The sequence below is a fragment of the Symsagittifera roscoffensis genome, chromosome 3 (genome assembly GCF_963678635.1).
Source record: "Symsagittifera roscoffensis chromosome 3, txSymRosc1.1, whole genome shotgun sequence".
Taxonomy (NCBI): Eukaryota; Metazoa; Xenacoelomorpha; order Acoela; family Convolutidae; genus Symsagittifera; species Symsagittifera roscoffensis.
In genome coordinates this window covers 5,146,672-5,173,352 of record NC_087064.1, presented here as the reverse complement: position 1 = coordinate 5,173,352, position 26,681 = coordinate 5,146,672, and the positions used below count along the sequence as shown (strand labels likewise).

Here is a 26,681-nt window from a genome sequence, read left to right as displayed (position 1 = left end):
TCCAGTATATCTTAAAAAACATTTTTCTCCATCAAATATTTAAAGCTTCAACTGTGCAACTCTAGCAATTGTCAAGAAAACGTTAGAAAATTGAAAAAAAAAGATATTTTCATCACTAGAAAAATAAGTTTGTAACTTCTATGATTCGGAATGTAATTATTAGGATTCGAAAAGCCAATATGCGGCTGTTTCTGAAACTTAAACGCCTCACAATCAAAGAAAGAAGGTTCACGTGTGCTTTTTTTTTGCTTTTTCAAGGGTTTTAACAGTTTTTTTTTCAAACAAAAGCAGAAGAAAAGCAGATTATTTTTGGAAATTGAAAATCTCGTTTGTCTCGTCAAAGTCAAAAAAAATTTTATACGTGGTTTTACCACATAAAAATTCAAAGCCAATTGAAGTTAAAAATCAATAAAGTTGCTGCAACAAAAGCAAAATGATGTACCCGCACTGGACTTCCATGAATATAAAACGAAATGAATTGAGTTTCACTGTCAGTGCCCCGAAACTGAAAAAAAAAGTTGATTTCAATCAATTAAAAATGGGTTCTACTATCAGGCAAAAAATCTTTTTATTCCATTTTTCCACTTTTTGGAAACTTTCAATAAAACTCAATTACAATCAATTTTTCTCCACTTTTTTGAGATGCAAAATTCAACGCACATAAAGTCTTTCCTACATTTTAAACTAAAGTTGGTTATTTTTGATTTTTTTTAAACTTAGATAATTTGGTTTCTTTTTTATGTTTCTCAATAGCTGAATTTTGTTCCTTTCAACAATTGGCCGCTTCTATCCCCTCCAATGTTTTCCCTTTTGCCCCCTCTCTACCTTTACACCCACAATCCCCCACCTGAACCAATGCGAACCCTACCCCCACCTGAACCAACCCACTCCACCAAATGAATCCCAACTGAACCGACCCGAGGGGTTGTAGAGGAGTAAAGGGCCAAACTTTAGGGGGAAAGTTCAACGAAACCTTTTTCCAATTTGAGTTCATGTTTAAAATGGAGTAGACCGTAGACTCACTTTGCAAAAATTTCGCATTACTCATTTGCTAAATGCAGAAATTCTTGAAAAGTTTTGCACGACGCGAAAAAAAAATGGAAAATGGAGAAGAAAAAAACTTCCAGTTAAACGTGATTTTGTACTTGTTTTATTATCCATTATAAAGATTTTAAAATGAATTATAATGCATTGTTTTTGCAAGAAAAAATTTGATATAAATCCTTCTTTTGTTCAATTTTTTTCTCAAAGCCTAACATGGGAATCGATTATAATGACATTGTTTTAGACCACAAAAATACATCATAATCAATTTTTTTTTAAATTTTTTTTAGATGCTTCATTATTCAGGTTTTGAGTATAAACAATGTTATTCCGACTTCCAGAGAAAATAGCGGAGTTTTTTACTAGTACCATTTTTAATTTTAAGTTTTCCATTTTAGACATTTATAAACAAAAATGAGAAAAACGTCGTTGAGCGTTAAATTGAATAAAAAACTGTTTCACCCATTATAATTTTTAGGAAGTTTACTGGGTTCGAAATAAACCAAACTGGTATCATAAACGCACACAAATTAACCAATTTTCTTTTACCGCAGTTGATTATTTCATTTCAGGTCATTCCACACTGAGCATAGACATGTGAACTAATCCAAAGATCATAAGCGTAAATGCGAAGTGTCGCATTCTGTACTAAAAAAAATGCGTGGGTTTTTAATTCCAAAAACAAAAAAGTTTATATATTTTTCTTTTCAATTTTTTTCTAAAATTATAGTTTTGAAACATAGATTGAATTTATTCTATGAAAGAGACTGCTAAAACATTCAGGTTTTTAACTTAATAAGCGCAGTTATTTAGGTGTTTTTGAATTGAGTGAGGTTTAACTAATTTCCGTCATGTATTTTTTTCTACTTTCCGAGTTTTTTGCGCCGAGTTTTTTTGTACCTAACCATTTTTAGACATTTTAATTAGCAATTTTGACAGTTTTTTTTAAGCAACCATGAAATTATATTACTCCGAAAAAAAATAAAACGGTTTCTTTTGTGGCAACGCTTAGGCTTCACTTGTGTTCAGTTTTGCCAATTTCGCCGATTTGTTTTAACTATTTTGCACAACATTTTCTATATTTCTCTATCAAGCAGCGTAGGCTTTGAAATAGTTCGGCTAATCAATCAATGCAAATTGAAACAAGACAAACTAAATGAATCCATATTAGGTTAATAGGCGCAAAGATTACGATTTAGAAATCATCGTAGCGTTTCGGGACAAAATTTTTTGTGAAAAATTATTTACTTTTTTTTATTGGCAAAAACTAAATCAGACTTGTTAAACAGCAGTGAGAATTTTCAAGGATTCACCCGAATGCAAGAATTTTTTTCATTTGGGATTTTTGGCTTTTGATTTTTTTTATAACTTTTTGTCACAAGATTAGCCCCAGTTCTGTCAGTTCTGCTGGACTGCAATCTTAGTTATCTTGAAAAAAAATTGAAGCCATGGTAATTTATTTCTGTTGAATAAATAAATTAATGTAGTAAGAGATCGATCGAATGTGAAAGCAACGTTTAATACACGTACGAGCAGAATCAATTACATATTCCATGTTATAATCAGTCTGTTTCATTATGAATAGCCTCCTACTAAAAAAATTTCATTATGCGACTTCAAATAAACAGATCGAGGTAATATGGTCTAATTTGGTACTTCATAAATGGGATTCGATTATAACAACTTTCATTTTTTCAAAAGAAATGAAAACCATTTAAATTATTAGGAGCTAGTTTTTCAGCCAATCAGAATCTAGAATTGGCATTGGTAATTCTAACAACTGACACGAAAAGGAAATTAAAAGAGCTTAGGTTAAAATAGTAAGCACGGAGTATTTCTTACCATCTTTATTTTCCAAAACCCTAAAAATCGGTTTGTTACTTTCCAAATTCTAATTTTCCAAATTTCATTCCCAGCTTCTGACTAGAGTCTAAAAGCTTACAGATTAAACCCAGAAATCGGCGACGAAAAATTTCTCCTTTATTTAACCTCTAGAAAGATAATTTACTGGATAGAAATTTATTGTTAGAAATTTCAATAGAGCTCGACAGACTTAAAGACAAGTTTTATTGAGTAATAGTTCTTTTGAGGCTAATCTAAAATTGAAAAGCTCATTCCTCAATTGAAGCAATAAACTTGAGACATTTTTCGACATTTGATAGATGTTCAAGAAATATAATCTGCGTTCCGCGATTTCTTCGTTATATTCGTTTCACTTCAATTGACCTGCTCAAAAGTTTATCTGAAAAAAGCCCTTATTTTAAATGTAACTTCAATCTCAAGAAACTTCAACTTATCCGTGAAAAATGAGCCAATTTTAGCTGTAATTTCAACTTCAACTTTCTAGTACTTTTTGACGATTTTAAAATTTCCAAACATTTAGCGTTACTTTGTCCCTTTTGATTTTAAAAGATACAGCATCCAATATGTCATTCCAAGCAATACTTCGAAATAACACAACAGAATCAGTGCCAGATTTAAGTTCAAATTTGTCTCAAAGCCAGTCGATTTTTTGGTTCAGCCCTTTAGAATGCACGACTATTGGTATCGGTTTTTATTCGGCTGCTCTTGTCGGTTCTTTTCTAAATACTTCGGTACTAGTCGTGCTTTGTCACGTTCTGTTTCGCGACGTTCGCAAATCAGGCTCGGATTTCCTGATTGCTGTGCTGACCTCTCTTGACCTTTGCGCAACAACTGTCGTGTTCGTTCTCGAAGGAGCTCACTTCATATCACCCGCTTGCAATGACGGACCCTCGGAACTCATGTTTGTCGTCACTTTTTTCCTCGAAACATCATCCGCTCTCTCGCTGCTGAACATCGCTCTGTTCCGATATTCTAAAATCTGTCTTGTAAACGTTCTTGACATCGACTTCAAGCAAACTTGGTACATGACTCTGGCAAACGTCGGAACTTCTGTAATTGCCACAATTCTCGCAGTGTTATGTAATAACCCAGACTGGAGTCGACTTTCGATGCTCATTTACCTGTCGACTATCTTCATAGTTTTCATCCTAATGGGAATTCTCTACTTTACCGCGTACTGGGCACTCCGCAAGCGGTCCAATCAAGCTCGACTACGAAACGCTAAACGAGTTAACTTCGCCAACTTAACAAACATGACAATCGGGACGACACCTGTTGAAAACAGAAACGGAAGCGGCGGCGAGCATTTAGCCGAACATAAAGCACTCGAAGAGGAGAACAACGACAAGCAGCAGACGAGTTCGAATAACTTGAAGGTGTCCTTTGAAATACAGCAAGAAGGATCCGGAGCATCCCAGATTTCGACGAAAGAAAACTCGCCGGCGAAGACAGCGATCGAACTGATGACTGAGCGATCGGCTAAAGTGTTCATCGCAATAACACTGCTGTATCTCCTATGTTTCATGCCCAACGCCATTTTGACATTCTCGCTGCTTCTGATGGGTCCGAAAAAATTCTACCAGTTGTCGATGCCTGTCGTTGCTCAGGTTTGTCAAAGGAAACTTTTCGGTCAAAAAAAATTTTTGTCGCAGGAACAGAGGTGGATCTAGCATTTTGTCGAGGGTAGAGGGAGGCCGTGTTCGGGAATAAATTATGTGCGCTTTGGACAATGTAGAGACTGTATAGAAACTACAGTTTCGAAACGGTCTCCGAAATTTTCGTACCCAATAAAAATTCTTATTCAGATCTGAAAAACTCTACTACAGATCCAAATTTCAGGTCTAAAATTTTCAAGTTTTATCAAGATCTGAAATAAGGAGTTTCAGACTTGAAAATCAGCTTAAATAACAAGTGTTAATTTCAGACCTTGTATAGAAAATCCGCTGGATACGGTTTTTTATTTGTTTGCTAAAGTTCATAACAATAGCAAATATAATTCAGTTTCATAGAATACAAAAATTAATACTATCTGAATTGTTGGGCTTGTGATAAACTCTTTGTCTGTCTTTCTGCCGGCCTGAGTGTTTTTTTCTAATCCGGGCCAGTATTTTTGAACAGCTCTGCAAAAATATTTCAAAAATAATTTTTTGAATATTTTTCCAGACCTGTTTAAAAATATTGGCCCGGATTAGAAAAACACTCAGGCAGGCAGAAAGACAGACAAAAAGTTTATCACAAACCCAACAATTCAGATACTATTAATTTTTGTATTTTATGAAACTGAATTATATTTGCTATTGTTATGAATTTAGCAAACAAATAAAAAACCGTATCCAGCGGTTTTCTATACAAAGTCTGAAATTAATATTTGTTATTTAAGCTGATTTTCAAGTCTGAAACTCCTTATTTCAGATCTTGATAAAACTTGAAAATTTTAGACCTGAAATTCGGATCTGTAGTAGACTTTTTCAGATCTGAATAAGAATTTTTATTGGGTACGAAAATTTCCGAGACCGTTTCGAAATTGTAGTTTCTATACAGTCTCTTATTATTCGGCTGGTGATTGATAATCATCTGCTTCTTTTATCAATACCAGATCTACCATGTACCCAACAAAAGCTTCTAATCAGGATAGAAAATTTATATAGATAATCTAAACTATTTTTGTGTAAGTTGTGTATACAGAAAATATTAATTTCTCATTTAAAATACAACTTCTGGAAAGAATAACCAGAATCAGTTCACTGCTCAACCGCAACAAAATAAACATTCTTCGAGTATACACAATAGCCGTAGCCCATACAATGCAATCAATACTTTTTGTTCCGACTTTCGAAGAGAACGGAATATTTATGTTCGGTGTGGTTTTTTATTCAGTCAATTTTGCCGATCGAAATAATAGTTTTCGACAATTTTTTATACCGCTTGAAGATATCGTCAACTTCACATAAAAAAAACTTTTTACCCGCAATTTTTTTTTAAGTTCTGGGGGTTTAAAAATTCTCAAATTGGCCGTGTTCTTGACTAAATTATGTGCGCTTTGAAAAATTTATTCATATTGTTGAGAGCGTAACGCGAATTATTTATGCGCGGCGAATTATCCCGCTCAATAAAATTGCTCCAAAAATAATTGAGACTAGCTAGCTAATTCGTCGTGTTAATTTCGTACGGCTCAATATTTCATAGTTTGATATTGTCCAAAATTTATAGGTTTTCAATGTTTTCTTTTTCCAAAAACTATTAGATATGAATTAGGAGACAGTCGGAACATTCAGGGCTTTAGCCTGATATACGTGCAGTCTTGTTATAAGAAGTATTGCTTTGTATTATTTTGCTAAAACTGTCCAAAATAATCAGGTCACGTGGGCTGGCTTTTAGCACAACTATCCATCCAGTGGTAGAGCAGGGGTTCGAGCATTGCCAGGAGTGTTTTTTTTTCCTAGCCAGAAATAGCCTTGATTTAGTTTTTTTTACCAGAAATAATATGAAAATTGAGGATTTTTTGATAAAAAACACCTACTTTATTTAAACACTTCGAAAAGAATTTCTGGCCTGATATTTAGTTTAGAACTGAAGTATTTCTCGCCAAATTAAAAAAATTGTTTGGTACGGGATGCTAAGCTAGAACTGTCCATATAATTTTCATACAATTTTGGTTCACATATTGTCTCTACAGGTCTCGGCGTCGCATTAAGCTTGTGTTGCGATTTAAAAAATCCCTATTTTACAGCATTTCAGCTCAAAATTCAACTTTGGATCATCTTAACAATCCCCCCAATGGTAACAAAGAAAGAATCGCCACCCCTATAAATAAAAATAAAAGCAGCAAGCTAGTCTTAAAGCTTTGTGTTGAAAATTCTAATAAGCTGTACTCTGATTGGTTGAAACATCGACTAACTTAATCTACTTAATAATTACACCCCCGTACTTAATAATTACTGCATTACTACCCCTGCGGGGGGGGGGGGGGGGTAATTTTTAGGTAGATCCCTAACTTTTTTCTCGGAACCGACTTCAATAGCGGTCAAGATATCGCAGATAATTATTATCCGTCTGTCAAAAAAATAGAGTGAAGCTTAAAAGTGTCTCCGGAACTTCTTCATCTTCGCTTCATCGAAACAATAGGTTATTTCAGTTTTTTTGCGACAAATCTGTGCCCTAGTGGTTGTATATCGACAAATCTGTGCCCTCCGGAAATATATGGTTCTTGGTTGAAGATTACTTCTTGTTAAAATGTAGACAGATGATGTAGAAATCAGTTTTTTGTTCATATGTTTCTTAACACGAGTTTTCATTATAATCAAGAGAAAAATTTTACATTTGACATTCACTTGTTAATAGATTAAATCAATTGTAAAAAATCAACGTCGCAAGGCAAACAAAAAAATCAGCTGAGCACAATCCACTAATTATGTTATTGTTAATTTTGACGCTGTCATGTTTGACCTTGTCAAATTCTTGATGCCTCAACAAGGCAAAACCAGCCCACTGGGAGATATTCGCAAATAGAGATTCTATTTTAAGTTTTTATGATTGGTTTGAATTTTTGAAAGTCGCCCGTGGCTTCAAAACATTCAGTTCTTACGTAAGGGACGATGCCTATTACTAGATAAACACTTATTACGAGACATTGGATATAGTGGAAACTTTGGCTAAAATAATGAATTTTTCATTTTTTTTTGAACTAGCAATTTTTTTAAAAAACAAACGTGTTCTGCTTCCTTACACTTTAGAAAAAACTAAAAACTCGCACTGATAAAGTCAGTTTTTATTTAAAAGCTAATTAAACTATTTGGGCTTCAAGAAAAATTGTGATTGACACTTTTTTCGATAAACTAACCCAATTTGAAAAAAAATGGATGAATAGTTAAAATCAAGTTTATCTTGACCTTTGCACCTTATCTGTTCGATAATGATGCTTACCTTTTTTTAACCAAAAAAAAACATATCAACCTATGAAAGAACCTGAAATAAATTGATCAACTCTTAAAAATTTTGTCCGATTGGAATGTTTTTTTTTTACTGGAAGTTACTAATTTGAGTCGTAAAGATGTGAGAAAACAGTTTTCTTTAGGTGGGAGGGGCTGAAGATATCAGTTCAATTTTTTAACAAACGCATATTATTACCTAAAAAAGAACGGCTTGCTGTTTAGGTTGCACTTTTTTATAAACATTTTGACGTGTAGTGTTTATTGACGCTGAAAAATTTTTATTGGTCAAAAATTTTCCAAAGGGTGCCCAAAAAGGGGCTTTTTTGACTTGTCTGTTTAAATTTGCTTGCGGTGCCGCTGGTCGACCTAACGAAAGAGTTTTTATTCAAAATCCACCTCTCCCCCTAACCCCCTCGAGAAAAGCCTAGTGAATAAAGGAGCATGGTGAATAAAAATTGAGATTTTGCTTCCCAATCAGGTACAATCCATATGACTTCTTTAAGTATTTTGAGGATTGGTTGGACAAAATAGAAATGGTAATAGTGTTGGTTGATGTGGTTGTTTGTTAAACATTTTAAATCACTCTTAAGTCAATGTTTACTTTAAAATCAATGTTTAACAGAAATGTTTCTTCTTTTCCCCAGTCGTTTTAAGAGAGAGAAAGAAAAGCTAATATAAGACTTTGTTTGTCATCTGACCCAGTAATTAACATTAATTATCAAACAGGACTGCTCGTATATCAAGGCAAAGCCCTGAATGTTCCGACTGTCCCTCATTTCATATTGAATAGTTTGAGAAAAAAAATTATTGAAAACCTGTAAGTTTTAGACAAAATATTGAGTCCAACAAAAATTTTGACTCGTACGAAATTATTACGACCGATCCGATTAGCTAGACTCAATTACTTTTCGAACGATTTTGTTGGGCGGGATAAGTCGCCGTGCATAAACAATTCGCGTTACGCTCTCAGCAGTATGAATAAATTATTCAAAGCGCGCATAATTTAGTCCACGACATGGCCATATTGGCAATTTTCAAACCCTCAGAAATTAACAAAAAATAATCGGAGGTAAGATACCTTTTGCATTTGAACTCGGGAAGTCGATATATTGAATGATGTAAAGTTTTTTTTGTCAAAAACTATGATTTCGATCGGCGTAAACTCACTGAATAAAAACACAGAGCATAAATATTCCGTTTTCTTCGAAAGTCGGAACAAAAACAGTTGAATTTCCTTAGTCAATGAGAAGTCTTGCTAATGCAAAACTAAACAAGACTGCTCGTATAAGGGCGAAACCGTGAATGTTCCGACTGCCTTTTGAGCTCTATTGAACAGTGTTTGCTTCAAAAATTTGATGAAATTTATCCCCAGTGCAGAGTGATACGTTTTGCTAAAAAAAGTATTATATAGACCAAATAGCACGCCTCAATCTACTTTGGAACGATTTCTCAGACTGATTAAATCTCGGCTTACACGTTGATAGCACTAATAATGTCGCGCGTTTCACAGGTGAAATATATTTTCTAAAAACAACAATATTTTTCTGATCGTATCAGAAATTTTGACAAAATTGCCAGCTAAAAAATCAAAATTTGTCTGGAGAAAAAAACCACTCCGATCACAAATGTTCCATCATTTTTGAACAAACAGAAACATCCGTTATTAAAAATATAAAAGCTTTTATGTATGAAGTGCCGGTTTCACTGAGAAAGTTGTTGTAATAAAAAAGTCAGAAGCCGAAAATTGTATCCCGACTAAAAAGCCTATTTGTCTTTGTGCCTTGTGTGCTTTATTAATTTGGTGCTATTATGCTTAAAATGAGCAAATGTCAAATTACGTATTCGTTCTATTTGACCGCTTTACCAAATTTTGCTTTTTTTCCCGACCGAATTGAAGACCAATTAATAATTCATCATGTTTGCATTTAAAAAAATCCATTTAAAAAATCCCTGAAAAATCCATTTTAAAAATCCCTGAAAAACATTCTCACCGGGATTTCAGTAGTCATTTGAAATAGATAACGTCTGATGAAATGACCTCTTGAATATGAACATATTTTTTTTCAATATTCATTCAGTTACTATTTTAAGCGTTAATATGAATTATAGGTCTCAAGAAAACCAAGCTTCATGCAGAATTCTTATCATTATACTCCTGAAATCTAGGAATTTTACGACAGAGGGACTAAGTGTTGTTTTTTAATGAACAGAAACGTGTTCTGTCAATATGCCGCCAAGGCTAATCCTCGTCTTCCTTTCTTATGACTCCTAGTTGAAGGGTTGGTGGTTCGAATCCCAGCATGATCCGTGCTTGTTAGTTCTGGTTGCGGTAACAACTCACAGCTCGGAAAACGATACAAAGAAATGCATGCAGTGTTTAATATCGGGCCTAACAGTGGCTCGACTTAAAATGCCGAAAAGCAATAGTACGTTAGCTTTTTTCCTCGTGGATAGTTCGCCGTTAAAAATTTGAAATATCGTGTTCATTTTTCAAGACCCTCCCTTGAAATTTTTTGATCACCACATTGCTATTATTATCCGTTAGATTGTCCAAAAAGCTCGTTTTGAGATGGAAATATAACACAATACGGACCAAGTGGACAATCTTTCATGAACCTTGCCGCCCAAATCTCGCCCTCTTGGTTGTAAGCAATCTCTTTCAGCCAACCAGAAATCCCCGTTTTGCATGTCGACTTACTGATTTAACTTGCCATTTACTTGCAAAGGGTTGTTACTCTAGTCCACTTCGTTCATTTGGGGGGCAAAATCGATCGCATAGTTCCCCCATGCTTTTCTGCCAAAATGCTTCTGAGAGATATTTTATACTCATTACTACAAAATAAAACAGTGGGAACACTTTGTTTAATCAAAATTTTTTGCACAAAAAGCGAATTTTTGAGAAAAATATTTGAAAAAATCTATGCTATTTCTTGGCATTTTTCGAAAAATTTTCCAAAAAAAGTTTTTTTTGGTATTCGTACTTCAATTTTAGTTTAATTGAACTGATTCGCTGATATTTTGAAAAAGGTCGAAAAAACAATGGGAACTTTTTTTGTGGGCGGAGCCAAACAACTCTTAAGCAATCGTTTATGGCGGTCATATTCATAATTTTGTATTCACTCTTAAAATGCCCCGCCTTTTGCAGTTTATTGTGAAAGACCGATCAAATTGTTTTATGGTTAGAATAGTTGCAGAGGGTCCAATAGAGCAATTTAACCCATACAGTTAAATCAGAAGTCAAAAAGTACCAGTCTACATTTATGTTTGCCATACATTTTTGTTGTATCAGTGATGGATGATACTATACTGCTATAATTAAACTGGACTAAATTTTGTCTACTTCGACTATAAGAGGTAATATAGCCCTTATATCCCCATGATAGAAAAAGTTAAAGCCCCACAAATAATGGTTAGTTCGCGCAGCGTAACTTATGCATTTAAAGTGAAGAGGGCGGGTAAAAAAGTACGCCAGGTTTTCTCATTTAACTACCTTTCGGTTTTCAATAAAAAATTGTTAAAAGCAGCTATCAATTTGCTTCAATTGATTTTTTCATCACAATGTGCATGATTTTTGATTATTATATATTTCTTACAAAAAATTACTAGACTTAACAGGATATTTGATGGAACTGAGCAAATTATGATATTAGTAAACTCATTTAGACGAAAAAAAATCGCTTTTTCTCATGAAAATGTCAGGCTGTTATTTGAGGATTTCATTAAAAAAGGAAAATAAAAATGACAACAGTTCCATTTTTTTCTTCGATTTTTGAAGTTTTATTATCAATTTGAATGAATCGGTTTAACTGTTTTTACCAAAATACAAGGTTTGATCAACAAATTGAAACGTTTATTTCAATTTTATTTCAAAACTTGAGTATGCTAGGCAATTGAGGGTTTTCTCCGAAAAGAGATCCCATTTTTTTCAGAAGTAAATTAATGATTGACGAAACTGTTTCGACAAAACTATTTTAGGCGCGTTAAAAACCTCATTATTTTGAGTTACAATATTTAACAAAACTGTTTGCATCTGAGGTAACTTTGGCAAATTGGGTAAGTTTACAAACAAAAATGTTTTAACACTCGAGAATTTTTTCATTTGGTATATTGAGAATCTTCCAACCACACGTATTCTAACGACAATACAGACTGATAAATTTGCGCCTTTCAAGCAGCATGACACAATGTGTTAGTTAAAAAAAACTCTACCTATACTCAAACAAAAAAATTAATGGAATGAAAACCAGCATTTTTCAACATTTGATAGGTAGATGATCTTAGTTTAATGCGGATTGTAAAACATAATACATAGCTAGCCTGGAATTTAAAACGGAAGAAATTAGTTTGCCTGAACTTTGGATGATTTGGAGGATTTTAAAACGGAAGGAATTAGTTTGCCTGAACTAGATAAAAAAAGACTGCTTTAGATGACTCTGATGTTTTTATACACTGTTTAAAAATACCATACCACTGAAAAAAAAACCCTTTTGCTTAATTTTTTGTGCTATTATGTGACGTTTTTTTTTCAAAACTAGAATACCTCTGAAAGCAGTTATGATAAACTGGCTAAATAACGCCTTCAAAAAAATGTTATTGCAAATTTCATCCATCCAGATTTTTTAAATTTTGTTTAAACTCCCCGCTTTTGACTGAAAGTACAATATACTAAACCATGCAATTTTGTATTAAAAACTTGAGTATGCTAGGCAAACATTAAGATAATTTTTCAGCACCTAGCGTACATTTTGGAAACTTTCTGGTTTTTTTTTCGAATAACCGTCTTTTTACGATCAACCGTCTTTTCTGGCTTTCTACTTTTCTGACTTAAGAAACATTACAAATCTGGCTTAAATCATGCAGAAAATACGAAATGAAAATTTGAAGTTTAAAAATCATTTTTCTCAAGGTGAGCTCCTTAAGACCAAAAATAGTTAGTGCACAACTTATTTTGAAGTCTTTAACTGAAGTCGTCAACGATGTTTTCTCATTTCCCAAAAAGTTGGTATTAAGCACGAGGAATTTGAAGTTTTGATTTTTTAAACTCTTAATTTGAAAAAAGAGATCTAGGCTAGGGCCTGACATAGCTTTTGAGTTAAGCCCAGGCTGGCCTTCCCATAGAGTATTTTATGGTAGGGTACACCGTATCTTCGTCACGCTATCTATTTTTGGCCGGATAGGTTCTTGTAACTCCTTAGTCCAATACCAATTCTAATCTTACTCTAATATTTTCTGGTCTCAATAGATCTAGCCATATATTGATTTATTGCGAAGTTAGAGGAGAGAAGAAAGTAACAGATTTAAATCTTTATTCTTAATTGTCTGAACCACAAGGGTTTCAGGTTTACAAATGTGAAGTAAGATTTCGTCATGAACTATGATTGCTTAGTCATGAATATTTTACAGTGAAGTATTTGAGTATTTGAAAATATGTTTTAAATAACTAGTTTCAAACTGGTTTCAGTTTCCATCAGTTATTATCCAACATTTTCTCATGATTTAAAACAGTAATACAATTTCGAATGCCTTCTAATGTTTATGGAGCATTGTTCGCTTTGAAAAAAAGGTTGAATTTTTCGAAAAAAAATTACTTAAAATTTTGAGATGTTTGAGAACCAACCCCCAAACACCACATTAATTTCAAAGTGTTAATCTTCGCTCTTAGTAACGGAGAATTCATGACAAAGTTATGACAAATAGTCTGTATCAATCAATTTGGTAAAATTTTTATGACAGATTAAATACCTGCTTACGCGTTGGTAGCGCAAAATATATCGCGCGTTATTTGTCCCAATTTGGCCCTATTGGTTTTAAACCCCCAAAACTCTACAAATAATCACAGATAAAATGTTGTTCTAATTTTGAGCTCAGGTAAACAATGCTTTTTGAAAGATTTTAAAAAATTTCGTCAAAAATGGCTAGTTAAAAAGTCGAATATTGTCGGGCGAAAAAAAAACACACCCCGAGCACAATCATTCCGCCACTTACTTCAAACAAAATACGTTGAAATGTGTCGCGAACGTTCTGGCATGGTGATAGGTAAATAAGCCTTGGTAAATAAGCCTTAAGGCCTTACCACTGGCAGAAACGATAACTCAATCTTGTCAAAGATTGATTATGACTTTGCTAATAATTTGAGATTTGTGTCTTTCTGACCATTCGACGCGTGACCTAACACAAAATCTAAGCTTCAAAAACTCAGACTAAATCAGCATCGTTTATTTACAACTCAAAATATCTACCATTTTTGCCATAAATTGCAGTTAAAATTGTTATAAAACGATAGTTAGAGTCTCAGGAAATCGATGGCATCGCAGCTTAGATACATATTAATGCCTAGTGGGCTCAATTAGCGCAAAAATTACAATAATGTTTCCGCATTTGGGGGCAATAAAATACGACTTTATGACGTAATTAAGCTAACATTTAAATTGAATTTCGTGATTTGATTTGAATTATTTTAATGTGACCGTAAGTATAAAAATTTAATTGATTTTTTTGTCTTGCGGTATTGTTCTCAAATTAATGATTTTGAAAATTTAGTTTGACCTGTACAAAAAACAGCATTTTTTTGCCAGAAAATATTCGATTTTTCTAACTTTTCGCCATTTTTGAATTTTGAATTTTTTTAAATCATTCAATTTCAGCATTTTATATCAGCTTGCAATAATTTTTTTTCAGTTTAATTAAAACGTGGAAGGAGGCGTAGGGTCACAATTACATTAAAAAACAGACCAAATGGACTATACCCCCCCTCCCTAATCAAAATAGTTCATTTGGTTAAAAGTAAATTATTTCAGACAATCAGCCGGACTTGAGCATGATACATTCAGGCCTTGGTGCTTAAATTTGTCATTTAATTATGGGGGGGGGGGATTGTTCACTGTCTATTTAAGGGGGAGATTGTTCACTTGGTCCATTTTTGTTCACTTGGGCCCAATACACAGACCCTAATAAGCTTTCTTGATGTTCATTTGATTGTTCACGCTGTCTACAGCTGGTTTTTGACATCCATCTGAAGTGGCGAAGAACCCAATGCCCGTCAAAAATTGGTTAAAACTGATTCCTTTTTCCCTTAATTGCCACTAAGCGCTTGAAGCGTTTCCTACTTCAACCAAAAAACATATCGTTTGAGATTTATAAGTATTTGATATATAAAACTCATCATATTTTGTATCATGAAAAAATATCTAGACTCTTATTCGTTGTACAATTTCTACTTAACAACCAACTCTTAATCGTGATATGAACTTCAGCTTCTATGGAGCACTTTTTCCACCGAAAGATCAATAAGTTAACTTCACAAGCTGCAAATAATAAGCAACGAATACGACTGCTTTTAAACGAGTGAACTTGTAATTAAATTGAATGAAATGTTTGCTATTTTATTGTCCCCCGATTAAAAGCAAGGAATATTTTTTTCCGATAAAAATAGTATCAAAAGCATCTGCTCTTTACAATCTTAAAACAATGATTGATCTTTTGCTTCAATTCATCAAAAAGAATTGGATTAAATTTTGACGCCAAAATTTGGTTTAGCAGTGGAACTTGAATGGCGTTGATAATACGCGTTTGTGAGCTTGACATGTTTATTTAATTTATTTGATGTCCAAGTTAATAGTTTTCCATAAAACTAGATGGACAAAATTGTTAAACGGCCTCTTCTTTCCGACGCCAGGAAACATGATTTGTTAAATCAGCAAAAACGGCTTCCAAATCGGATTAAAGTTGACCACTTTTGTATCAATCCCTTATTTTTCAGGAGTGATGTCTCCAAAATGGACCTCTATTTTCTTGGCGCACGGCAAAAAAATTGGTTATCAGGAAAGAACTCGAAAATTAAGTACAAAAATAGTGTAGAAATAGAAAAAAGGGCACGATAAAAAAGCAACAAAAAGTAATTACGAGACCAAACAGTGCACTGGATAGGCGCACATTTTTGTGTCTGTAATTTCCTGGATTCCAGAGACAAGTCTTTAAAGATGATCTAAAACATAAAAGGATTCCACTGACAAATTTCCGAGGATTCCGTGTACAAATTCCTGTAACGTAAATTTTGTCGGCACACAAGTTTTGTTGCGGATTCCGCAACGAACGATTTTAGGTTACAGATTCCGCAAAAGTGGATTCTAAAAATTTATGACGATTCCGCTATTAATTTGCGGATTCCGTTTACAATTTGCGGAATCCGCTAACAAATGCTCATTCCGCTTATATTTTGCGGATTCCACTTACAGTGGCGGATTCGGCGATAGCTTAATTTTACTAAACACATGGTATTATTTGTTTATGGATTGCACAAACTGCTACGCATTCCGCAAATTTTGTTGCAGATTCCACAAAATTTGTTGCGGATTCCACAATTTTTGTTGAGGATTTTACAAAGTTGCCTGTTTTTGGAGCAATTATGAGCAATACAGTGTTATAGCTATTTGTCCGTGGAATCCAAAACAGCAACGATTATCAACAAAATAGCAATGTTGCGGATGTCACAACAATTCTGTTTTTGACCTGTTGCGGAATCCGCTTACAATTGACATAATGTTTTTTATCACATAATGATGTGGCTCGTAATGTTGTTTATCAAAAAAAGTCTAAGAATGTATGGAAAGTTAGAGTAGAAGTAGAACTTATTTCAATCTTGTTTTCTTTGATAAGCAAAATGGTTTACATTAGGGCGTTTTATAAGTTGACAAACTTAAAATAAAGGTGCTTTTTGAAATTGGCGTGTCACGGTGCCGAATACCCGGATAGTCAAAAAAGAAATTCATTCCCAATTAGCTGAAAAACTCGCATAAAGGTGCTTCATAAAAAAGGCGTATCACAGTTCCGAATACCCGGATAATCGAAATAGAAATTCATTCCCAATTAGAAGAAAAACTTTCTTACAATATACAATAGAAAATTTTTTCCCATTAAAGGCCAGCCCTCAAGTAACACATTGACCCTAGAAATACAAAAATTCTGTAATGGGGGAATTGCAATATAATTTTGTAATTTTCAACGACCTTTTTAAATGAATTCATAGAATTGAATAAAATTGAGCAATACCAAACCTCTTTAAATTCATGTTTTTGGCAAAGTTTGCTGCGATAGAGGAAAATACTCGAAAAAGGCAAAAAAAAACGTTTTTTTGAACTTTTTTGTCGCGTGCTTCTTCTTGGCTCTCAAGACGCTAATTTAACACTGCTGTGATTTGATTACTTACGGATAGTCGGAATTTTTTTTTTAATTTTATAGCCGACAAAAATTTATTTTGCTATCAGATATCCGTGAATTATTTTTTTACCGGAAGCCAAAAGAAAAGACTATTAATCCAATTTGGCGGAAAAAAAATTGCTCAAAGTGTGGTTTGATTGCTTAACCTGTAGCTAAAGCATCGTAAATTTTACTCTCCAAAAAATCGTAAAACTTGAGAACATCTTGATTATTAGATAAATCTGGCTGTGGAAGGAATAAAACAAAAGCTATAAAAAAATTTTAAAAACAAGCTTTTTCCAAAAAATGGCATTTGACTTGGAATTCTAAACAATTATAACCAATTTTGTCCAGTTTGGTTCAATTTTTGATTGATACCTCTTGTTTGTTCATTGAATTCTGTTTTTTAACGCAAATAGAAATATTTGGCTGCCGTTTTGACTTTGAAAATTCTAAATTGGTGGATCAGCTGGCCAAAACTAACTCAAAATAGTCATTTGAAAGAGCAATAACCAAGTTTCCCGCCATGCAAGTGCAACGGTCTTCAGAAAAGTATTGAAACTGAAATATTTTTTAGATAGAAAGCGCGATTTCAAATAAGTTCTTGAATCGGAACGCTTTTTATTCGACTCACTAGAATGGTAAAGCCTGATTGGTAAAGTTTTTGGGCACAGCGATTGAAAACAAAATCTGCAAATCACAAAAAGCATAGTCCGACTGATCGTATCTGGTCGAAGCCCTGAATGAATGCTCTGTCTGCCCATTTAAGCAGAACATCTTCTTTGTAGACAAATTAAAAATTGATAAAGTTTTTAAAATAATTGAAAGAAAAGTTACGGAAAATCGTTCCCAATTAGCTGAAACACTTTCGCATAAAAGTGCTTCATAAAAGTGGCGTGTCACAGTTCCGAATAACCCGATAACCGAAATAGAAATTCATTCGAAAAAAAACCCACACTATTCAAAATGAACAAATTGATGTTATCTGTGCCTAGCAACAATCAAAAGGTCTTATTAACGTATCTCAAATCGAACTGCGCAGAATTCCGAGGCAGAGTTAATAACCATTTAAACGTTTGTAGAACGAAGCAAATCGCCCATTAATAGTCTGAAATTAGCCACCCTGCCACCTTCAAAAACGCCATAACTTCAGGACAACATTTTTATATTGCATTAAAACATCTTTGAAAATTACATAATGAAAAATTGACAATTTTCTGAAGAAAACAAACCACATCAAGCAAAAATATTTCATCCTTCCTTTGAAAGTATAAGTTGGACCAAATAGAGCCAATTACTACGAAGACAGAATGATAAATAATCTAAGAGTGATGCTCAAAACACTCATGCTCAAAACTTGTTCACTGCTCGCATGGTTTACTGTTCCGACTTCTGAAATAAGTGCGAAATATTTATGCTTTGGTAGATTTTTTATTCAGAAAAGCTTCAACGATCGAAATTATAGATTTTAACTAAGAAATTGTACCCATTGAAAGTATTGACATCTTGATTTCAAAGGTAGCTTATATTTTGTCTCCAATGATTCTTAGAAAGATAAACGCTGAAAGAATTCATTATGGGTGGAAAATCGAGCCGCATTTCAAAATCGTTTCACAATGAATTGGGGCAATCAATTGATTTTAATAGATTTTTGAGACTCCAATTTTTAATCTGACTGTTGTATAAAATCGCCAAAAATTATAGTTTTCAACAGTTTTTTTTTAAACCAAAAACAAGTCGAGACTGTTAAGGGAAATTCAAAAAATTTAGGGCTTTACCCTGCTATGCGAGCAGCCTTGTTTCAAGTGTATTTTTGCTTGTTCGAGGTATTTAGTTTGCCTTTAATATTTGATATGAGCACTCAATTGATAATTTTCAAGTGAATTCTCGGAGGCGTTTTTGTGTGTGCGTTAAGAGTGGTTTCCTATTTGACAAAATTTGCAGTTTTGTATTTGTTCAAATACTGAGACGCTTTCTGAAAAACTTTCAATGTTTCAACCACCACTACTAGGATTGGAAGTATTGCATTATGCGGCTTTTGTCCGCCAAATTAGGCACTTCAAAAGATGCTCGTATTGAAAGCCTTCAAGTCGCGATTCGATTTCTGATAGTAGATTTAACAAGATTGCTAATACCAGAGCAAAACCCTAATTGTACCAGCTTCCCGATGAAATCTATGGAATAGTTTTCAATTTGATTTTTTTTCTGAAAATATCATTAAAAAAACTTCATTTAATTTATGAGATTTTCATTAAATCACCCCACACATCATGTAATTTCCAAAAATGATAGATTTTGCACTAGTTGCATAAGAATTAGGACAAAAATCTGCCTCAATTTAATTTGAAACTATTTTTGAGTCAGATTAAATCACTGCTTTAGCGTTAATAGCGCCAAGTGAAGGGCGTTAATTGTCGCAAATTGTCCACATTAGCTATTATCAAACCACATAATTTAAAAAGAAATAATCACAATGAAATTATTTTATACATTTTAGCTCCACGCATTAATACTTCTAAGATGCTATAAAAAAACTGCGCCAAAATTGGCAAAAGGTCGAATTTTGTATGGAAAAAGAAACTGTAAAATAACATACAAACTACAAAACGGCGTAATTAGTGTCATGTATCCTAACAATACGACCAAGTAAGTTTCCTCGATTCAAATTGGAACGCAAAATCCGTCGTTTACCCGTCTTATAAAAAAGCAAAACATTGCGCTTTAATTATCCTAAATTGGCCAAACAAGCAATTTTAAAACTCACACAACTTTACAAACAAACGATCACAGGTAAAACATTTTTTAAAGTTTCAGATAAAGACAAAATATCTTCCAGATGATTTAAAAACACTCCGTCGAAAAGATTTCCTTAAAAAGTCGATAATTGACTCTTACCCGGGTTGACGTCCATAGAAGAAAAATGCTTATCATAGTTTCATATTTGAAGTCGAATGAAAAAATGCTTATCATACAAAAATCATATAAAATTAAAAAGTTTTTAAAAAATTTTATTCAACACTTTTGGTCTATTTGCCTCTTTTGAAGCTTTCTGGTCATTGAAACAATGATTTAAAATTTTCGATAAAAAATGCTTGTTATACAATTTTCATGTAAGAAAGTTATAAGATGATCATTTTGTCATAGAAAAAAAGTTTTCAAAAATCACCAAAAAAAACTGGGTAACTTTAAATAATTTCGATTCAATAATTTTAATTTCGGTCGGAAAAAATGCTTATCATACAAATTTATAGTATGGAAAAAATACTTATTATGCCGCTATTTTCATACAATTTTGGGGATAAAAAGACTGAAGAAAAAGCTCAATTTTTCATTCCAGAGTATGGAAAAAATGCTTGTTATAAAACTTCATAGTATTGAAAAAAATGTTTATTTTGCTATTTTCAAAGACTTACTTTTACTCTATGAAATTGTATGAACGAGTATGATAAGCGTTTTTTTCATATATGAAAATTGTATGATAAGCATTTTTGTCAACCCGTGCAGAAAAACAATCCACCCCAAAGCATAAATATTGCGCACTTTGTTCAAAAGTCGAAACAGCAAGGAATCTCATTAGTAAGATTTGGACAGAATAACAAATTTTTTAATGTTGGGGAAAGATACTTAAAAAATTAGTTGATTTTTAAATTGAATATTTCTTTTAAATTGAATATTCTCAGTTTTAATTTACTTTGTTCGCTGTTTGATGGTTTTATTGGTTATATGAAAAAATTATCTTGCCTCAATTCCATCTGGAATGATTCTTGCTGGCAAATAATTTTAATTACTTTTGGTGGCTGTGCTCTCACATAACCATTATAAAACTGATGGTATCAGTTAAACTTTTTAAGCTTCAAAGTTCCTAGTCACAGGACAAATATTTACAAACTATTATTTCAGAAAAAAAACTATTATTTAAGAAAAACTAATAGTTCAACAAAAAACTGACCATCCTCATGAAAAATGTATGCTCACGCCACTGATTTTTAAATCATTGTGGTCTTTTTCATATTTTTAAACCCCTTCCTTCCTCGTACCATTGAATTTAAACTTGAAAAGATGCATCGTTGTCACATACAATTGTTATAATACAAGATTGCATGGTGAACTAATTATCTTTACTGAACACATTTTTTGTTTAAATTTACAGCAAAAAATTACGCGATAATCGCAAGAAAAAGTAGACTAAAGACGTTGAACTTTGAAACGTAGGGGAGGGGGAGCTAGATTGGTTGGTTCAAAATCGGCTGTTTTATAAACTAAAACACGTTAGTTATTTACTACAAATTAAGCAATAGATGCGCAAAGCAATTTTGTTCCCATTAAGCTAAACATATTTACTATTTGTCACGGTTGATTGATGCTGTTTGACAAAAGAACCAATAAAGCAGGTTAAAGAAGAAGGTTTAAGTTCCAAATTTGAGGATTAAGTAATCTTCCGGCACCTCCCTCCTACTTTATTACCATCAACTTCTCTTCACGTGATCAACCACGGGGGGGGGGGGGGGGGGCTCTACCTTTTCACTTTTACTTTTCTTGAAACTTAATAAAATCTCTAATATATGCCCAAAAACACTCTTGATATATAACCCTTTTTTCGTGCTCCAAAGAGAAAGTTCGATGCTATTTTTGGCAAATCACGTGAAATAAAACGGGGAACAGACAGGAAAAAAGGTTCTTAAGATAAATACCATGTAGACAAATTGAAGAGAAAATATGAATAAAAAGCCGTGACCAAGTTAATTCTTCCCAGAAAAGCGGGGAAATTGAGCCTACTCTACGGCAAAAAATGATGTCATAATCTAGACCAATTTTATTTATAACAAAAGTCAGCCTAATCATTTCCGCAGAACAATTACTGACATGAATGTGATATGCTATTCGATTCATTCACAACCAATGACAATCAAAATTAACCTTGAAGAGACAAACAACTGTCTCACGTAGCCATTTGCAAACTGAACTGCAATAATTTGAGCTTTAAAAACCTCAGCTTCCTACCCGTAGCGAACAAATTTTCCCGGTTGACCTCCATACAAGAAAAATGTCTATCATGCAATATAATATATGGAATCTATGGAAAAAACGCTTATCATGCAATTTTTATAGAAAATAAATGTATGCAAATCATTTCTTCAAGCGGAATTTTTTTTGAAAATTATCTCAAATTGGATAAAAACAAATTGTTGGCACTTTTGGAAAAGAAATTTTCCATCCGTTTTTTGGAAAAAAAATTTTTCCATCCGAATTTTTTTATCCGTTTTTTGGTTGCAAACTGGTTTCTGATGTGCTCAAATATACTTCGTGCTATAAAATTGCCTGCAAAACTTGATTGTTTGTGTCCATAAATTAGTCCAGGTTGAGTTTTTCACCACAAAAAAAATCCAAAAAACCACAAGCAGAACCCAGCAAAGTTCAGATCCACCTACATGACATTGAATAGACGCTTTTACTAGTTAGATAGAAACAAAATACTGTTTCGATCACATATAGAGTTTTTTGTTGTCTTTTACTGAGTTTTTCTCGACAACTTTTAGTTAAATAACTTTGTAAATCCTTGTTCAACAATTTTTGTCGAGTAATTTATATTTTTTTTTCAGGTAATTTTTACCAGCAATTGGTAAAAAGTCAGGTTCAACAATGATTTTTTCATCCGTACAGACAAATTGAACCTTATCCGGAAATTGTGAGATAATTTTAGGTTTCATTTGTTACTTATTGTTCAATTTTCGAAAACCCTAAAACAAAATGAACGCTTGGGTGGCTTTTTTGTGTCGAACGTTTTTGGCAACAAAAAAGTCTATAGCAAAAATTTTCTTACCTTTTTGAAAATTTCGACTCTGGGAACGTCAAAAAAATTTTAAAAAACTTAAGCGCTTTTCGTTTAATTTTTTGTAAACCGAAAGCTTAAGCGCAAATTCTCAAGCAATGCAGGGGCGGATCTAGGGTTTTTTCTCCAGGAGGGGGGCGGATTTTCAAATTTTTTTTGGGTCGACCAAATTTATTTTCCGAGCACTCCTAAATCAGTAAAAAGATGTTGTTTTGGTCAAATTTTCTGAGCCGTAAGCAAGTTTTTGAAAAAACAGGTCATAAATGTTGACAAAAAATCGCGTTTTTTTTGACGCACGCTCCCCCTCAAAGTTAGTACATATTGGCGCCGAAGGCGCCTTTAGAAAAATTTTAGGGTTGGTCGGCCAAAAATGGATTTCTGAAAAAGTACCTAAGGGGGGACCCTTTGGGTTGACAAGTGGTCGAATCCCTGAGAGAGAAGGCGTCCGCCCCCCTCCTCCCCCCTAAATCCGCCCTTGAAGCCAAGGCCAAATACTCAGCAGTCAAGATCTTTCCAGTTTGGGTACTAGCTTACTTTAGTGGTTCCGTGGCAAAACTAGTTTAGATGATTGATCCCGCCTATTTTCTTAAACGAAGAGCCAGCATGGGATTTGAAACTACGCCTTGAGGTTGGTAACCGGATTCGTTCCCGCCAGTCTAACTAGGTCGTTTCGACAGCAATATAGAGAAAAAATGCTTACTGCTAGAATTAGCCACATAATGTACCTCGATTATTATTAGGGACCACATCATTTTTGAGGCACCAAACAAGTAAACTAGTACCCCTTGTTTGAATATAAGCAAATAATATTTCTTTTTAATTACGGTTAAGTTGCCAATTAAAATACGCATTCATTTTTTCAAAACTATTCAAATATTCTACCTTTAATTATTCGATATCATTTGAAAAGCAGCCAGATCAACCAGGGCGTTGCCTTGATACGAGCAGCCTCGCAAGGAAATAGTTTTTTTTCTTTCCACTATGGGATGATACATGTTCATGTTTTCTTCGCTGCTCACATAAAATTGCTCATATCACGACGATGACTTCAGTGCTCAGCTTGTTTTTTAAGGTACTCAGTTCAATTTGTGCTTTCAACTAATTATGAACTTTCGAAACTGAAAACATGATAATTTTTTGAGCATATTTCACTGATGTAAAGAACGAAGTGATGAATACTACTCCTAACGCATTATTTAAGTCAAGTATTTTGCTCAAATTCAAATTAGGTCGAAATCTGATCCCGATTGATTCGACACATTTGCTACGCGTTGAAAAAAAAAATTGACAGATTAAATGCACTAAATAGGCCAAAATTGCATTTCAAACCTTCAATTATTTTGACCGATTTGAGCTCAAAGTTTTGATACTCTTCGACTTGTTTAAAGTTGTAAAATCTGTTAATCGAAAAATTTAAAGTGATCTGAAAATGAAACAAGACTGCTCGTATCAGGGCGAAGCCCTGAATGTTCCGACTGCCTTTTAAGGTTTATTGAGCAGCAGTTTTTTTCTAAAATTTTTAATTTTTTTAATGAAAATCATTCGCCCACACGCCATATAAAAAGAGAGATTAGTTCCTTAACAAATCAATTATGGCAAATAAGCTTCGTTCAACCAATTTGGAACGATTTATCAGACGGATTAAATCTCCGCTTACGCGTTAATAGCGCGAATTATATCGTGCGTTAATTGTCCCAAATTGGTCAAAATGGCCAAAATGGCAATCTTTAAATCCTCATAACTTTACGAAAAACGATCACAGGTGAAATATCTTTTCAAATTTAAGCTCAGGACAACAATAGCTTTTGAATGATATAAAAAAATTCCGTCAAAAATGGCTAGTTAAAAAGTCGAAATTTGTCTGAAGAAAAAAAAACCCACCCGAGCACAAATATTCCGTTACTTTCGTACCGAAAGTCGGAACAAAAAGTATCTAAACATCAAAAAACTAAACTTCGAATCAAATTATCGAAAACTGAAACTTGCACTGAGACTTATTTTTTGCGATCAATCACACCTATCATATTTGTATTATGAGTTATAAGAATCACAATACCAATGATTGTATAAAATCGCAAGACAAACTTTTTTGTGTACCTGTTCTAGTACTCAGCTAAATGAAGTTTTAGCTGAAAAAACTTGAGCAAATTTTGATCTAGTAGAATAATATACCTCAGCTGAAATTCAAGCTAGAGTAAGGCTGTTTACTTCCATTTACAAGAATAATTTGATTTGAACAATTAATTTATCTGAAATGAAGCTGATAAATTCCTATCGACAGAATTAATTTGACGAGCGTCTTTTATTTGACAAATTGTATGAAATTCCATAGTACTCAAATAATATGAGGGATTTTTTGTTCTTTCTTTGCTTTTCATGATTTGCAGCCGCATTTTACAAATTTACGTATTTTCACAACCCAAAAAATTGCGGCATGGAGACTCAAATATGCTAATAAACCTGCTGTCAATCAAATTCAGGAAAAAGAGAATTCGGTGAAAAAGAAGTTTCCCCTAAAGGTAAAATGTCTAGTTTATTGTATGAATTTCTAGTACTTGTAGTTTAATGTACTTTTTAAAAAGTGATGTCATCCATATAAGTTAGAGTCTTACTTGCATCAAATACATCAGTTATTGTCGAATTCTTCTTCGTGGAAATGTTTTCAACATAAAAGAAGAAGTTCATCTTACAAAAAGCATTGCCTTCCATTTCAGCAGCTGATTTTGATTAGTTAATCATTTATTGTTCCGACTATCGTAACGAAAGTAACGGAATGTTTGTGCTCGGGGTGGGTTTTTTTGTTCAGACAAATTTCGACTTTTTAACTAGCCACTTTTGACGGATTTTTTTTATATCATGTGAATTTTTTGAATTTTTTTTAAATTTTTGTCTTGAGCTCAGTTTCTAAAAGATGTTTCACCTTGTGATTTTTTTTCTGAAAGATCTGGGGAGTTAAAAATGCAAAATTGGCCAATTTGGCAGTTTTAACGAGTGATAAAGACTAGTTTTATTTCGTCTTAAAAATAATTCCAAATTTTATTGGGGCATGCTGGTTGGTCTATTTATAACTTTGCTGGATGCAAAGTGTATCAGTTTGAAATTAACATAGCGCATGGAGGGTGGTTTTTTTTGAGAGTGAAATGCTCCACTGCTCGATTGACCTCAAAAGACAGTCAAAACTTTCAGGGTTATGACTTGATACGACCTTTTTTTAAAAAACTTTTAATTCTATTCTCTGTGTAACATTGGTTACAAAAGCACAACTATGGATCTAGGATTTTCTCGAGGGAAGTAGCTTCTCGTTTCTCGTTTTATCAGAAATGGCAAGTTAAAAAATCAAAAATTAAAAAATTTTCCGTCACCTTGTTCGAAAGTCGGAACAATAATTTCAGTTTTTTTTATGAATGTGCACAGTTAAAAAAAAGCAATGAAAAGTTTTATTTTGGACTTTGTCGCTGTATTTAATGCGTTTCGTATAAGGTATAGTTTTTTATGATTTGATGAAAATTTCAAATACCTACAAGCTCAATCAAAGCAAAGCTCTTATGGCACAAATAGTTCTGCAGCAAGAGCAATTTTAAGTCCTCGACAAATTTATATTTGTTTGAAAAGTTTTCTTTACTTCAATTGCACTTGAATTGAAAAAAAAAGTTGATTCAAGCTGAAAAAAAAATTAATTTTAAAAACAGTTTTGAACACGTAAGACCTTTTTTTCCAGACATACCAATAACAGTTGTTCAATTTAACTTTTTGCCTCATATTTTTTGAATTTAAGGGAAAAAAGAGGCCAGCCAAAATTATCAATCTAAATGTTACAT

At 33.2% G+C, this 26,681-nt stretch overlaps 1 protein-coding gene across 2 annotated transcripts in view; it reads left to right on the top strand.

Annotated features, from left to right (window-relative positions):
- The first annotated feature begins 2,816 nt into the window (after positions 1-2,816).
- LOC134842640 (uncharacterized) overlaps positions 2,817-26,681 on the top strand; it is a 30,310-nt gene continuing 6,445 nt past the window's right edge. Inside the window, exon 1 of one of the 2 annotated variants that reach the window (XM_063859077.1) lies at positions 2,817-4,514. In XM_063859077.1, the coding sequence (XP_063715147.1) occupies positions 3,471-4,514 (1,044 nt within the window). In that variant the 5' untranslated portion in view covers positions 2,817-3,470. Of the gene's footprint in view, positions 4,515-14,102; positions 14,307-26,681 lie in introns of those variants that run through there. The other variant, XR_010162521.1, reaches the window with a different exon arrangement.